The sequence below is a fragment of the Bos indicus x Bos taurus genome, chromosome 13 (assembly GCF_003369695.1).
Source record: "Bos indicus x Bos taurus breed Angus x Brahman F1 hybrid chromosome 13, Bos_hybrid_MaternalHap_v2.0, whole genome shotgun sequence".
In the NCBI taxonomy this organism is placed as follows: Eukaryota; Metazoa; Chordata; class Mammalia; order Artiodactyla; family Bovidae; genus Bos; species Bos indicus x Bos taurus.
In genome coordinates, this window is record NC_040088.1 from 23879296 (window position 1) to 23894823 (window position 15528).

General features: G+C 43.0%; 1 protein-coding gene across 4 annotated transcripts; it reads left to right on the forward strand.

The window, feature by feature from the left end:
• Nucleotides 1–89: 89 nt before the first annotated feature.
• On the forward strand, nt 90–13980 carry CSTF1 (cleavage stimulation factor subunit 1). 4 transcript variants are annotated; one of them, XM_027558969.1, is made up of 7 exons: nt 348–417; nt 614–684; nt 5778–5978; nt 7370–7647; nt 7751–7948; nt 9057–9447; nt 11793–13980. In XM_027558969.1, exons 3-7 carry the CDS (start codon nt 5810–5812, stop codon nt 12050–12052), a joined length of 1296 nt encoding a protein of 431 aa, XP_027414770.1. In that variant the 5' UTR covers nt 348–417; nt 614–684; nt 5778–5809; the 3' UTR covers nt 12053–13980. The 4 variants fall into 4 exon arrangements, with proteins under 4 accessions (XP_027414772.1, XP_027414769.1, XP_027414768.1 ...); XM_027558971.1 differs by lacking the exons at nt 348–417; nt 614–684 and adding an exon at nt 90–237; XM_027558968.1 differs by lacking the exons at nt 348–417; nt 614–684 and adding an exon at nt 90–212.
• The last annotated feature ends 1548 nt before the right edge of the window (nt 13981–15528 follow it).

Below are 15528 nucleotides of genomic sequence, written 5' to 3' on the forward strand. Positions count from 1 at the left end.
GTTCTAAGCCAACTCTACAGCTTGTGTCACGCGCAGGCGGAGAAGGCGCGCAGGCGCACTTGCTGCGTAAGGCCCCGGAAGTGGTGGAGCCAACGGCCCGACACACCCGTGGCCGTTCTAGCGCCCGCGGTGTTCTCTGGATCTGACATTTATCCATAAAGCACCAGTTACTTGGCGTCAGGGTTCTCGCGGAGTAGATAAAGTTGAAGTAGGTGAGCGAGTCTTTCGATCGTGCCCGTAAGTAAGATGGCGAGAAGGGCAGGAACAAGTTGAGGCGTGCGGATCGATAGCGCAGAGCTCAGCGCGACGCCCTTTGCGCGTGCGCAGTGAACGTGCGCACGGAGCGATTGATCTTGCAGGATTCGCGCCTCCATTTTTCTAGGAGAGAGCGGGAGACGGAGAGAGCGGGACCAGCGGGTATGGGGAGCCAGGGTTGCGTGGAGAGTGTTGGTGCGGTCGGCTGGGACCCTTGGGGGACCATCGGGAGGACCAGGGCGGGGCGGGAAGGGTCATTAGTGGCGTGCGCCCTGAGTTGCTGGGCTCGGCCTGCACTGTCCCTTCTTTTCCTTAATGGACTTGCTCACTCTCCCTTCCATCTTTCGTTGGCCTCTAGGTCGGGGTCATAACGGAGCGTTCGGTGAGGGGGCGTCTGTGTTCTCGCCCTGGTCCTTCTTCCAGCTCCAGGTACAAGTTGTCCTGCACTGGGCTCTTCTGCCCTCGGGCTGTAGCCCCTTCATCTGCCAATTTGGGGATGGTAATTACCTGCTTACTAGCCCAGCGAGTGAACGTTCTATGGGAGTTAAGCGGGGTTCGTCCTCTCTTATTTAATCTCTTGGTACGCCGGTTGATGGGCCTAACATAAGTGAAGAGACAGGATGACAAAGCCACATCCTTGCAGTGTTCACTGATTTCTTTGAGAGGCTTCATCATCTCTGTTGTGTCCTAGTGTTTACACAAGCATGGATTTACATGTCTGGAAAATCCCATGGACCGAGGACCCTGTTGGGCTGCAATCCATTGGGTCGCTAAGAGTCGGACACGACTGAGCGACTTCACTTTCACTTTTCACTTTCATGCATTGGAGAAGGAAATGGCAACCCACTCCAGTGTTCTTGCCTGGAGAATCCCAGGGATGGGGGAGTCTGGTGGGCTGCCGTCTGTGGGGTCGCACAGAGTTGGACACGACTGAAGTGACTTAGCAGCAGCAGCAGCAGCTCAACCCCCATCAGAACAGCACAGTAAGAGCACAGGCTCTGGGTTAGGATCCAGGCTCCGCCGTTTACAACCTCCTGAATCCTGGGTGAGTTAACCTTTCTGGGCCTCCAGTTGCCCAGCTCTAAAATGAGATTAAATGAGGGTTGAATGAGGTATGCATATTTGTTGTTTACACACAAATACGTGTATTACGTACTATGGCTTGGTGGGCATGCTCAGTCACGTCGGACTCTTGTGATCCCATGGACTGTAGCCTGCCAGGCTCCTCTGTCAATGGGATTTCCCAGGCAAGAATACTGGAGTGGGTTGTCATTTCCTCCTGTAGGGGAATCTTCCCGACTCCGGGATCCAACCTGGCAGGTGGATTCCTTACCTCTGTGCCACCTCGTTATATGCTGTACTGAATGTCTAATGGATTTTCGGTTCAGTTCAGTCGCTCAGTCGTGTCCAACTCTTTGCGACCCCATGAATCGCAGCACGCCAGGCCTCCCTGTCCATCATCAACTCCCGGAGTTCACTCAGACTCATGTCCATCGAATCAGTGATGCCATCCAGCCATCTCATCCTTTCTCGTCCCCTTCTCCTCCTGCCCCCAATCCCTCCCAGCATCAGAGTCTTTTCCAATGAGTCAACTCTTCGAATGAGGTGGCCAAAGTACTGGAGTTTCAGCTTTAGCATCATTCATTCCAAAGAAATCCCAGGGCTGATCTCCTTCAGAATGGACTGATTGGATCTCCTTGCAGTCCAAGGGACTCTCAAGAGTCTTCTCCAACACCACAGTTCAAAAGCATCAATTCTTCGGCGCTCAGCCTTCTTCACAGTCCAACTTTCACATCCATACATGACCACTGGAAAAACCATAGCCTTGACTAGATGGACCTTTGTTGGCAAAGTAATGTCTCTGCTTTTCAATATGCTATCTAGGTTGGTCATAACTTTTCTTCCAAAGAGTAAGCGTCGTTTAATTTCATGGCTGCAGTCACCATCTGCAGTGATTTTGGAGCCCCAGAAAATAAAGTCTGACACTGTTTCCACTGTTTCCCCATCTATTTGTCATGAAGTGATGGGACCAGATGCCATGATCTTCATTTTCTGAATGTTGAGTTTTAAGCCAACCTCTTCACTCTCCTCTTTCACCTTCATCAGGAGGCTTTTTAGTTCCTCTTCACTTTCTGCCAGAAGGGTGGTGTCATCTGCATATCTGAGGTTATTGATATTTCTCCCCGCAATCTTGATTCCAGCTTGTGCTTCTTCCAGCCCAGTGTTTCTCATGATGTACTCTGCATATAAGTTAAATAAACAGGGTGACAATATACAGCCTTGACGTACTCCTTTTCCTATTTGGAACCAGTCTGTTGTTTCATGTCCAGTTCTAACTGTTGCTTCCTGACCTGCATACAGATTGCTCAAGAGGCAGGTCAGGTGGTCTGGTATTCCCATCTCCTTCAGAATTTTCCACAGTTTATTGTGATCCACATAGTCAAAGGCTTTGGCATAGTCAATAAAGCAGAAATAGATGTTTTTCTGGAACTCTCTTGCTTTTTCCATGATCCAGCGGATGTTGGCAATTTGATCTCTGGTTCCTCTGCCTTTTCTAAAACCAGCTTGAACATCTGGAAGTTCACGGTTCACATATTGCCGAAGCCTGGCTTGGAGAATTTTGATCATTACTCTACTAGCGTGTGAGATGAGTGCAATTGTGCGGTAGTTTGAACATTCTTTGGCATTGCCTTTCTTTCAGATTAGAATGAAAACTGACCTTTTCTAGTCCTGTAGCCACTGCTGAGTTTTCCAAATTTGTTGGCATATTGAGTGCAGCACTTTCACAGCATCATCTTTCAGGATTTAGAATAGCTCAACTGGAATTCCATCACCTCCACTAGCTTTTTCATAGTGATGCTTTCTAAGGCCCACTTGACTTCACATTCCAGGATGTCTGGCTCTAGGTCAGTGATCACACCATCATGATTATCTGGGTTGTGAAGATCTTTTTTGTACAGTTCTTCTGTGTATTCTTGCCACCTCTTCTTAATATCTTCTGCTTCTGTTAGGTCCATAGCATTTCTGTCCTTTATCGAGCCCATCTTTGCATGAAATGTTCCTTTGGTATCTCTGATTTTCTTGAAGAGATCTCTAGTCTTTCCCAATCTGTTGTTTTCCTCTATTTCTTTGCATTGATCACTGAAGAAGGCTTTCTTATCTCTTCTTGCTATTCTTTGGAACTCTGCATTCAAAGGGGTACATATTTCCTTTTCTTCTTTGCTTTTTGCTTCTCTTCTTTTCACAGCTATTTGTAAGGCCTCCCCAGACAGCCATTTTGCTTTTTTGCATTTCTTTTCCATGGGGATGGTCTTGATCCCTATTTCCTGTACAGTGTCACGAACCTCATTCCATAGTTCATCAGGCACTCTATCAGATCTAGCCCCTTAAATTTATTTCTCAGTTCTAGTGTATAATCATAAGGGGTTTGATTTAGGTCATACTTGAATGGTCTAGTGGTTTTCCCTACTTTCTTCAATTTAAGTCTGAATTTGGCAATAAGGAGTTCATGGTCTGAGCCACAGTCAGCTCCCGGTCTTGTTTTTGCTGACTGTATAGAGCTTCTCCATTTTTGGCTGCAAAGAATATAATTAATCTGATTTCAGTGTTGACCATCTGGTGATCTCCACGTATAGAGTCTTCTCTTGTGTTGTTGGAAGAGGGTGTTTGCTATGACCAGTGCATTTTCTTGGCAAAACTCTATTAGTCTTTGCCCTGCTTCATTCTGTACTCCAAGGCCAAATTTGTCTGTTACTCCAGGTGTTTCTTGACTTCCTACTTTTGCATTCCAGTCCCCTACAATGAAAAGGACATCTTTTTTGGGTGTTAGTTCTAAAAGGTCTTGCAGGTCTTCATAGAACCATTCAACTTCAGCTTCTTCAGTGTTACTGGTTGGGGCATAGACTTGGATTACTGTGATATTGAATGGTTTGCCTTAGAAACGAACAGAGATCATTTGTCATTTTTGAGATTGCATCCAAGATTGCATTTTGGACTCTGTTGTTGACCATGATGGCCACTCCATTTCTTCTGAGGGATTCCTGCCCACAGTAGTAGATATAATGGTCATCTGAGTTAAATTCACCCATTCCAGTCCATTTCAGTTCACTGATTCCTAGAATGTCGACATTCACTCTTGCCATCTGTTGTTTGACCACTTCCAATTTGCCTTGATTCATGGACCTGACATTCCAGGTTCCTATGCAGTATTGCTTTTTACAGCATCGGACCTTGCTTCTATCACCAGTCACATCCACAGCTGGGTATTCTTTTTGCTTTGGGTCCATCCCTTCATTCTTTCTGGAGTTATTTCTCCTCTGATCTCCAGTAGCATATTGGGCACCTACTGACCTGGGGAGTTTCTCTTTCAGTATCCTATCATTTTGCCTTTTCATACTGTTCATGGGGTCAGTACCCAGTAAATGTTAACTGTTCTTATGATCAGTAGCCTCAGTAATTCTGCAGGGGGCATTGTGTAGTTAAAGACATTATCCCCACCCCTTTACTACCATCTCCCACTTTCAGAATTAGTAGTGCAGCAGTACCAGGAGGTACTGGTGTTAATAGGCTGTTGACCACCCTTCTTGTATTCTCTCTCCTGTGGTCTGTCTTTTAGTTTTCTTCTCTGCCACAGCCACTTGTCTGCCAGTGACTTATACTTTATTGTTGTTTCCCATCTCTGGTGTCTGTACAGACCTACACATATGTACAGAGGTTGATATTTGTAATCAGATTATCTAATCATGTTCACCAGTTGGAGTTCTTTTTTTTCCCCCATAAACTCAAAAACTAACAATTATTTACAATTTTCTCTTTTGCTTTCTGAGACTGAGAACTTGTAAATCAAAGTGCACAGTCCTTCCAATTTTTCCATTTTTTTAAGTAGTTGTTTCCGCCATATCCTGTTCACAAATATTTTATTAAGCAGTGCTTTCCAAAGCGTTCAACTTGACTTAGTTTTCATTACATGATAGCTTTTTTGCCCTGAAGTTTTGATTTACTGTGTAATTAAATTATGTAACATAACAAGCTCCATTGTCTTAAAAGGTGTTTTAAGAATAACCATAACTGACCTTAGTAAATGTAACAGCTTAGGCTGGTGGAAACAGTAATGTCTGGGCATCTACAATAGCAGCTCTCTTACCTATTACAACATTACCATTGTTTTATTAGCAGAACAAATGGAAGATTCTGGGGATTGCAGTGAAAAATTAAAGTCGCAGGTGGCTAATTTGGCAAAGAAACAACGATGAAGAGAGGTCTAGCTGTAGATGTTGGCTGACATATTTTGAGCTGTCTGTGTGCCAGTGTGCACAAAAGAATGTACATGCACCATAATGTTTAACCTTCACTGACTTTTGAGAGCTGAGGGCCCTGATCTCAGAGAAACATAGTTGCCAACCAAAGAGAATGCTGGTAGAGCTGGGATTTAAACCCTGGAAAGTCTGACCAGATTCCTGTGTTGCTTCTGTGGTTTACTCCTGCCTTTGCCCTTCATTATCACCTGTTTTCTCTTCTTACAGCTGGCAGAAAAATTATCTTCCTCTTCTCCAAGATGTACAGAACCAAAGTGGGCTTGAAGGACCGCCAGCAGCTGTACAAGCTGATCATTAGCCAGCTGCTCTATGATGGCTATATCAGCATTGCCAATGGCCTCATCAATGAGATCAAGCCGCAATCTGTGTGTGCACCCTCGGAGCAGCTCCTGCATCTCATCAAACTTGGTAACTTGTGAATGCAAGTTCTTCATTGAGCCCATGACAGTTTCAGATGTTTTTCAAGACGATTGCCCTTTCGTTTCAGTGCTAGTATGTATCAAGTACAGTGCTAGATACTGGAGGAGTAAACAAAGTCCAGATTGTGAAGGTTTTGAGCTGATTCTGTCTAGCCTCTGGATCTTTATGTGAATTATCTGGTGCTTTCTGCTGTTCTGTTTATTATTGCTTCAAATCTCAACTCAAATGTCATCTCAGAGTCTTCCTCATCTCTTCTAAAATAACTTGAACATCTTCCCCATATTTCCCCATTTGCTCTGAAACAACAGTCCTATTTCCTTCATTATAGAATCACTGTCTGAAATTTTCTTTATTGTTTAGAGTTGTCATTTCCCTCACAATCCTTACCACCCACTGGAAGACTGAAAGTTTAATGAAAACCTTGAACCTTGTCTTGTTCAACAGTGTATCCTGGTGCTTGCCTGTGTCATAGGAAGCAATAAGAATTACCATACATGTGTGTACCCTTTGACTTGGCAATGTAAATTGTGAGATTAGCCTGGGGAAATAGAATGATTTCCACTGAAATGCCCAGCAATATGGAATTGGTTATAAAGGTTCTCGTATCCATAAAATTGGGTCCAATGGTGTGATGTGGATGAACATTTATTAAACTGACCAGGTGTTTATTCTGTATGGTTAAATGACTAAGTAAGTTCCACCATGTTATATGGTGTGGTTTTATTTTTAAGAAATGAAACAACTGTGTGCATGGAGAAAGGCTCAGAAGAATTCATATCACCACGTTAGCAGTAATTATCTCTGGGTGATATATATCATACAAGATTATGTTTTTTTGTTCATCTGCATTTCTGATTTTTTCTATACTAATCAACATTGTTTGTACAATGTCAAGTTATTTTTCAATTCAAAATGAATATTCTTGATTGACTTTATTCACAGCTTAACACTTTTTCAAAGGTGTTTCACTGTGTACTACTAACACTATGTCTGACTTAATGAGCTCCAAAGCTGCTAATGACAGATCTCGACATGCAAAATATTAAAATTCAGCACGGGAAAAAGTGAGCGATTTAACTACAGAAGTGCTTTTTTTCAGCTTGTATAGTTGTGGTTAAAGTAGAACATTTCGGAGACAAGTATCTGGGGAGAGGACTTCACCTAGTGGAGCCTAAGCTCCCACAACCCACATTGCCTTACAGTCTCGTCACTGTGTGCCCCCAGCTCAACATACGTGATTCTGTACAGTAGTAGTGTCATGTGGCTCCAAGAACTAATGCATTGACATTGGCAAACAGCATTCCCAGTTTGGATCAAGAACTTTGCCTTGTCCTTTTAAAATACTGGTTTTCCACACCTTTCATTTTTACTGCTTTCAGGAATGGAAAATGACGACAGTGCAGTTCAGTACGCAATTGGTCGGTCAGACACAGTTGCCCCTGGCACAGGAATTGACCTGGAGTTTGATGCAGATGTCCAGACCATGTCCCCAGAAGCATCAGAGTACGAAACCTGCTACGTCACATCCCACAAAGGACCCTGTCGCGTAGCTACCTATAGTAGAGATGGGCAGCTAATAGCTACTGGATCTGCTGACGCGTCCATAAAAATCCTAGACACAGAAAGAATGCTGGCCAAAAGTGCCATGCCGATCGAGGTGAAGATCCCAGTCACATCTTACCGTTTATCTTCTGTTGTCCCTTCTTGGAAGAATGAGAGTGGGTACACTTAGAGTTTCTCTTCTGTCCTTGTTGGCCTAGGTCATGATGAATGAGACCGCACAGCAGAACATGGAAAACCACCCAGTGATTCGAACTCTTTACGACCACGTGGATGAAGTCACGTGTCTCGCCTTCCACCCAACAGAACAGATCCTCGCCTCTGGTTCAAGGGATTATACTCTTAAATTATTTGATTATTCCAAACCGTCTGCAAAAAGAGCCTTCAAATACATCCAGGTGAGGAATGTTTGGAAAGGAGCTTCTTTTTTTTTTTCTTAAATACAGTGAGCTGATGTGTGACTCTTCTCTTTCTAAAAGTTGTCTCAGTGGTCATCCTATAAACAACAAGGAGGATGCATTGCCTGCCACAGATGGCACGGTTCTCGTGCTGTCAGGCACCAACTTCCTCTGGCCACTCAGGACAGCTGGTGGTCAGAGAGATGGTTCAGAATTCACATCACTCTTTAAAGGTTGCAGATTCTTGCTTAAAGACAAAATATAACCAACTTCTCCACAGTGTAACTTATGAGAATTACAAAATTATTTAGTTGAGACACTCAGGTATTTGCCGAAAAAGCAACATTTGGTTGCCTTATTCTGAATACGCAGTTCAGACGTTCTGGTGTTTTTGTAGTGGCTTCCACCTCAGTATTTGGAGCCCTGGGACAAAGAAGCTATTCTTCTTGGGGGCGGATCTTAGTTCCCTGACAAGGGATCAAATCTGTGCCCCCTGCAGTGGAAGCACAGAGTCTTAACCACTGGACTGCTAGGGAAGTCCTAAGGAGCTATTCTTAAAGTACAGTTGTTTATCTTTATTGACTAATTGTATATGAAGGTATCGTGTGTGTGTGTTAGTCTCTCGGTCATGTCCATTTCTTTGCAACCCCATGGATTGTAAATATAACCCGTCAGGGTCCTCTGTCCATGGAATTCTCTAGGCAAGAGTGCTGGAGTAGGTTGCCATTCCCTTCTTTGGGAGATCTTCCCGACCCAGGGATTGAACATGGGTCTCCCGCATCGCAGGCAGATTCTTTACGGTCTGAGTCACCAGGGAAGCCCCACAAATGTATCATAGAATGATAATATTCCATTCTGAGTTCACCCATTGTTTATTTGAAAATAATGAAGCTCACTTCTATGTTCTTTGGAATAATCTTACAAGTAAATAGTTTTGGAAATCTTTGTTTAAATGATTCTCTCATTAAGTTCTTGTTCTTCTCGTGCCTGTGTAATATCTGGTCATTGTTTTATGGATTCTCTGCATTGGCCAGATATTCTGTGCATTTCGTCTAGGTTTAATAGTGGTTTCTCCCCCCAATCCGTTCCTCACCCCCTCTCCTGACAGGAGGCTGAAATGTTGCGCTCCATCTCCTTTCATCCTTCGGGAGACTTTATACTTGTGGGGACTCAGCATCCAACACTTCGACTTTATGACATCAACACATTTCAGTGCTTTGTCTCTTGCAACCCTCAAGATCAGCACACTGATGCCATATGTTCAGTGAATTACAATCCTAGTGCCAACATGTACGTGACTGGTAGCAAGGATGGCTGCATCAAATTATGGGATGGCGTCTCAAATCGATGCATCACAACGTTCGAGAAAGCACATGATGGCGCGGAAGTTTGTTCTGCCATCTTTTCAAAAAATTCTAAATATATTCTGTCAAGTGGAAAAGACTCTGTAGCTAAACTTTGGGAAATATCAACAGGACGAACGCTGGTCAGATACACAGGTATGTAAGAGGTTGATATCAATTCACGTTTCTGAGATGTTTTAGTTTCCAGACCTCTCGAAACAGATCCACACAATAAATCCATGTGAGTCAAACAAGAGGCAGAGCTGGAAGTAGAAGCCACAGTTTCTTAACTTGGCTCATCTCAGTATGTTAACAACTAAAATTAGATCTGATTCCACGCAAGTAACACTTGAGAGTTTGGAGGTTCATTTGTTTACCCACGGCCTGCCTATTGCCCACAAAACATGGACGTAGTGCAGAGAAAGCCCTCAGTGAGTGAGAGGGAAGGTCTTGGCGTGTGCCTGAAGAGAGGAAGCCCCCAGAAGAGACCCCAAGTGTTCTGGACCTATATAAATACACGATGATGTTAGTCTGATTGTCTGATTAATTCACATTGGTCTCTGGTTGTAACAGTTGTCCCAGAGCTCTTTTTACGAGATCCATTTAAATGGATCCTAACCCTAGCAGTCAGTGTTCAGATTTAACTATTTGATAGTAAGTGTTAAAATATTGTGTTTCATCCTTTTGATCCTCATAGCAGCAAAGGCTGTTTGGTAGAAAACCAGCTGGTTTCCTCTGTTGTGAGCTGTTTGTGTCACACACTGAAATTACTGTGACCAGAACTTAAAACTCAAAAGAAAACAACACTATTGTAAGGGCTGTCCTGGGGTGCTAGTAAGTGAAGATTGGAGAGTTAGTGACCTGGGAACCGCTAGGGTGCAGCATAACCTACCTTAGGATTATCTCGTGGTGACCAGCGTCAGCTTCCTTCTCGGCTTCCTCTGTAGCTGGTGCAGCACGGAGGAGTCATTTTTGCTTTAGGAATGTTTGGAACATTTTTGTAGTTACATGTGGTTGATTGGTTGGTTTTGCTGGAGAATTTGGATTTGGTTTTTAAATGAGATAATACTGAATTAATATGCAAATTCCCTTTTTTCCTAATTCACAGTTTAAGATCCCTTCATGTCAGCACTTTTGGATCTGTTTTTCCAGTTTTAATGTTTAGTTAGAATTCAAAGGGCTCTTGAAATAATGAAAGAGAAGGGAAAACTATCAAGTAAATATTAGACATTTTGATATTAGAAGTTAACTTAAAACACTGTAAACAAAATTAAAATGCTGGACTTTGGAGGAAACATCCATAGCATATGTAATAAACATGTCAGATATTGGTCAGTGAACCCAAGAAAAGATGGCCAACTTCACCAAAAAACCTAAGAAACAAAAATGGAAGTATCCTTTTCTTGTTCACCAGATTTTAGGAATTTAAAAGATTGGTATTGTCTAGTATCAATAAACATTTTGGGAAATCATGTATTGTTCGGAATATCGATTGGTAAAATATTTCTGAAGGGCAGCTTGGTGTCATAGATCAAAATTTTTAATATACATATATTTTTGACCTGCTATACCCACTGTTAGAAATTTAAGAAGAGTCTTGGGAAGCATGCACACACACTCAGTAATGTTTGTTGAACACTGAGCCTGCCAAGTGGACTGGACATCATACCTCCTTTTAATCCCCGCAGCATCCTGAGGACAGGTGCTCTGATTATCCCCACAGAACAGATGAGGCCTGGGGAATGTTAAGTCATTTTTTGCAGGGTCATGTCCAGAATAAGTACTGAGTCCAGATCCAATACCACAGTGTGTATTTTTACCCATTGAGCTATATTCCCCTCTTTGTAGGTCACCACATGTAGTAGGCTCTGACTTATATAAATTAGAAATGAGTATACAGTGCACAGAGATATTTGGAAAAGTTGCTTATCAAAATGTTAACCCTGGGTATAAGGTTATCAGACAGATTTTTTTTTTTTGGTAATAGTTTATGTAATACTTTAAACATAAAATACGGTTTTTTATTCATGGTCATTATAAAGCATTAAACTTCCTTCTGGAGAGTGGCTGCTCATACATCCCAGTGCTTCTAGTGCTGGGAATTTAATCCCAAAGAAATAATGTATTCTCCACCAAGGATGTTTATCTCAGTATCGCTATTGGATACAAAGTGAATGCGTGGCAAGAAAAGGATCGTTAAGTAATGGTGCTTCCAAACAGTGGGCTACTTTGCAGCTAGGAAAAAAGCATGGAGAAGGGTACCCAACGTGAAGTTAGATAATGTGGCACCACTTGTATATTCTTTTCCTTTTTAAGGTGTTTTTAAGAGTTTCCAAAATTAATTAATACTGTGTTTATATCAGTACAGCTAATAACAAAAGTAGAACTGGTGTCTAAGTCTGGTGTCTAAGTCAAAAGTAGAACTGGTGTCTAAGTTCTAGATGTGAACTTGGAAAGCTGGCCCTGGCACCCAGGCCCCTAACCTCTCGGTCTCTGCTCAGGCGCTGGCTTGAGCGGGCGGCAGGTGCACCGGACGCAGGCTGTCTTCAACCACACAGAGGACTACGTGCTGCTGCCCGACGAGAGGACCATCAGCCTGTGCTGCTGGGACTCGCGCACGGCCGAGCGCCGGAACCTGCTCTCCCTGGGCCACAACAACATCGTGCGCTGCATTGTGCACTCGCCCACCAACCCCGGCTTCATGACCTGCAGCGATGACTTCCGGGCACGATTTTGGTACCGGAGGTCAACCACAGACTAGAGCTGCCTGTGCTCAACAGGGTTCTTTTCTCAAGGACTCTGCCCTCTTCTCCACCAACCCCCTCCTTGTCCATCACCAGCCTCAGTAGTAAGTCATCGCTCCGTCTCCGGCGGTTGTGCTGCCACCTCTACATCCTTCCGGGATTTGTATGAAAGAATCTTTTTTTACCTTGATGGAGAATCATGGTGGAAAAAGTTGGAAACACAGATCTGTGCGGTTGTTCTGCGCTCACTGATTATTACAGTGTGATTTTCATCAGTTTTGTAAATACAGGACTGGCTATTTCTCTAGACTCTTGATCACTTGAAGGATAGGGTATTAAAGTGCTTTCTGGATCCCACGTGGATCTGTCATGAGGAATGTGCATCCGGATATTTTTGTCAGCTTCTGTGCCTGTTCTGCATCCTCCTTGTATATTTCCAAAATACATTTTGGCAGATATATAGGCATACAGCTCTGAGAATCAAGGGTTTTATGCCATATAAAGTTCATTTTAGAAAATCTATCAATTCTATCCTAAAATGCCGTCATTCTGATAATAAAGCTCAGACCTGCAACTTTACTGTCAACACACGTTTCACTTCAGTGAAATGAGCGGCCAGCTTTTTTCTGAAGATTCGTAGGAGGTGTGTGTCCCAGCACACTTCCCTCATAGTCCTTGCACAACCTAAAACGCTTATCTTCAGTAAGATAACCTTGTTACTCTTTGATGGGAAACATGGACAGTATAGTCGATCTAATCAAAATTAGGTGAACCGCCTCCTGCTGTCAGGTGTTGCGCATCATCAGGAATGATCTCTATCAACTGACTTTCTCCTCACGTGATTTCAAATCTTAGCTTTCAGTTCCCTGCAGCATGTACCATGACTACTCATCTTGGATGCGCCCAGCAGCGGTGTTCTCAGAAGTTTTTTCCTTTTTTTTTTTTATTCAATTAACCAAATAATACAGGTTTTCTTATTCTTAGAATTTTTTATATAGCAACAGTACTTCTCTGGATTCAATTCTAGCCTCATCAGAGAGCGCTGAGCTCCTCTTACCAGATAGATGTTCTGGTTTATCCTTATCCCCCAATACAGATACCTCATGATCTGAGTAGGAGTACCTAGAAATACAATCCGGGATCATTTGATAAAGATACTAAATAGACTAACTGTTTTATGTTATAGAAATTAATTTATAGTCTTCTGAAGTTTACTGTTTAAAACTTCTGCTTTAGACGTTATCCTTAAGGATCATTTTAACTCTTTGATCTATAAAACTATTTTCATGTTAAGTCACAGGTTATAGTTTAGGTTTCCAAAGAGCTATATTTTTGGGTCCATAGTGAGTTTAAATTTATTTTGTTTCTTGATTCTCCAATATTTGAGCTTGGCCATCTGTGGGTGCCGTTTTTATAAGACTGAAAGAAGCCTGCTGAGCAGAATAAAGGATAACCAGTTCTACCCAAGAAATTACCAACCAAAACTACCCACATTTTGCGACTTTGAGCCTTCGAAACGGTGAAGTCGAGGTCTAAGTTTTCTGCTGCTCTCTGGGAGGCACTAGGATGGGCACACTACACTCTTGATGCTGGTTCCATTGGACCTTTGTAACTGCTCACGAAATGATAATGCCCACTTTTTTTCAGCTTTTGGAATGGTCTCAGCAGTGTGTCTGTAGTTTCAGGACTTCTGTTTACAAGATCAAGATGCTTCCACGTGTGTTTCCAAAATAACTTCTTTTTAAAATTTTTCTTTTAAAACTCACATTCATGTTTCGAACTAGTGTAAAGGGACTTGGTTTCCTCACATCCTTAATTATACCACAGAACACCTTGACATGCAGAGGGTGAGTAACATTCAGTCAAGATCAGAACTTAAAACTTCAATGTTATTTTTTTTAAAGATATGTGATTTCTAAAATAAACTTTTTATATATAATGATCATTTAAAGCTAGTTTGTTTTTTGGGGGGAGTTCTCTTGCATGTTTCTGTGTTACAACATAAGGTCTTCAACAGCCATTGTCAGTTTGGATTGATACCTCTCTCGGTTTCTGTAGTGTTTTGTTCTGGAAACCAGACTTAATCACCTGTAGATGTGTATCTTTGCTCTTTTATGAATTTAAAATTTTGAGTATAATCTGTTCCTTTGATCATTCAGAGGAATCTACCTTTTGTCTTAAGTTTTGGTTTCCCTTGCATGCATGCCTACATTCTCAGTTGCTCAGTCATGCCCAACTCTTTGGGACCCCATGGACTGTAGCCCGCCAGACTCCTCTGTCCATGGGATTTTCCAGGCAAGAATATTGGAGTGGGTTGCCATTTCCTTCTCCAGGGGATCTTCCCAACCCAGGGATCAAACTCAAGTCTCCTACATTAGCAGGCAGATTCCTTATCACTGAACCACCCCAAAGAAGAGATTGTTGGGGGGAATCCCAAGTCTCAGCTCGCTTAAGGAAAATCATTTCCCTTCCAGGCAACAGTTTCCTTTTCTGTGATTGAAGAGCTTATCAAAGTCATCCCCAACATGCACTTCCATCAGTGAAGCTCCTTTTCTAAAAACACATCGTGATATAAACAGAATTGGGGGAGGGGGAAGACACTGATTTCTGAGGGGAAACCTGCTTTTGAAAGAAACAGCGGGTCAGGATCCTCTGAGAACCCCTTTCACTACAAACCTGAACAGATTTCATTTTTAATCACTAAGTAGATAGGTGAGCTAGCAAGAGAGCATGGGAGTTCCTGAGGCAGACCCCACCACACAGCCCACATCCAGAGCACTGATAGTGACAGCTGCTGGTAATACCATGGACATTGGGAGTCCCTTGTAGCCTAGACTCCTTGCGCTCTTGAGTCTTCACAAGGTAGGAACTTTGATCAAGACCCAGAAAGAAAACCCAGAACCCAAAAGGTGCTTCCCCCCACAGCTAAAAGGTGATGTTGACAAAATTCCCACCTCAGAAAGAGGAATCCCACCTACAGCACTGGCTCAGGTTTGTGGAAGAGGGTCTGTGGTGTACCAACACAGGAGAAGGCTGTTGAGAATCCCCTGTCCACAAGCTGTTGGCTCCTTGAGCAAGGCTAGAACAAGTCATACCGCTTAGTGGTTTAGAAAAACCTCTGTGTGGTTTCAAGCTGAGAATTTAAAACAGCTCCAGCTGGTAGTGGAGTGTCAGGCTTGCACCTCTGTACAGCTGGGGTCCCCAAACTCCAGGATCTAATGCCTGATCTGAGGTGGAGCTGATGTAATAATAATAAAGTGTACAATAAATGTAATGCACTTGAATCATCCTGAAACCACCCCCCCCGCCCCCACCCCAGTTCACAGAAAAATTGTCTTCCATGAAACCCATCCCTGATGCCAAAAAGGTTGGGGACTGCTGCTCTTCAGAAGAGCACATCTCAGCCCCAGGCCTCAATAACTTCTCCCAGAGAAACTGTAAGAATTGTTTTCAGGGGCTTCTCTGGTGTCTCAGTGGTAAGGAATCCGCTGGC

What these genes read in the sequence shown, in the direction of transcription:
- CSTF1 (XM_027558971.1), top strand. Translation starts at nt 5,810, where the DNA reads ATGTACAGAACCAAAGTGGGCTTGAAGGACCGCCAGCAGCTGTACAAG. An exon ending in GAGCCTTCAAATACATCCAG is followed by an intron (nt 7,949 to 9,056) that starts GTGAGGAATGTT and finishes CTCTCCTGACAG; the next exon opens with GAGGCTGAAATGTTGCGCTC. An exon ending in AACGCTGGTCAGATACACAG is followed by an intron (nt 9,448 to 11,792) that starts GTATGTAAGAGG and finishes GTCTCTGCTCAG; the next exon opens with GCGCTGGCTTGAGCGGGCGG.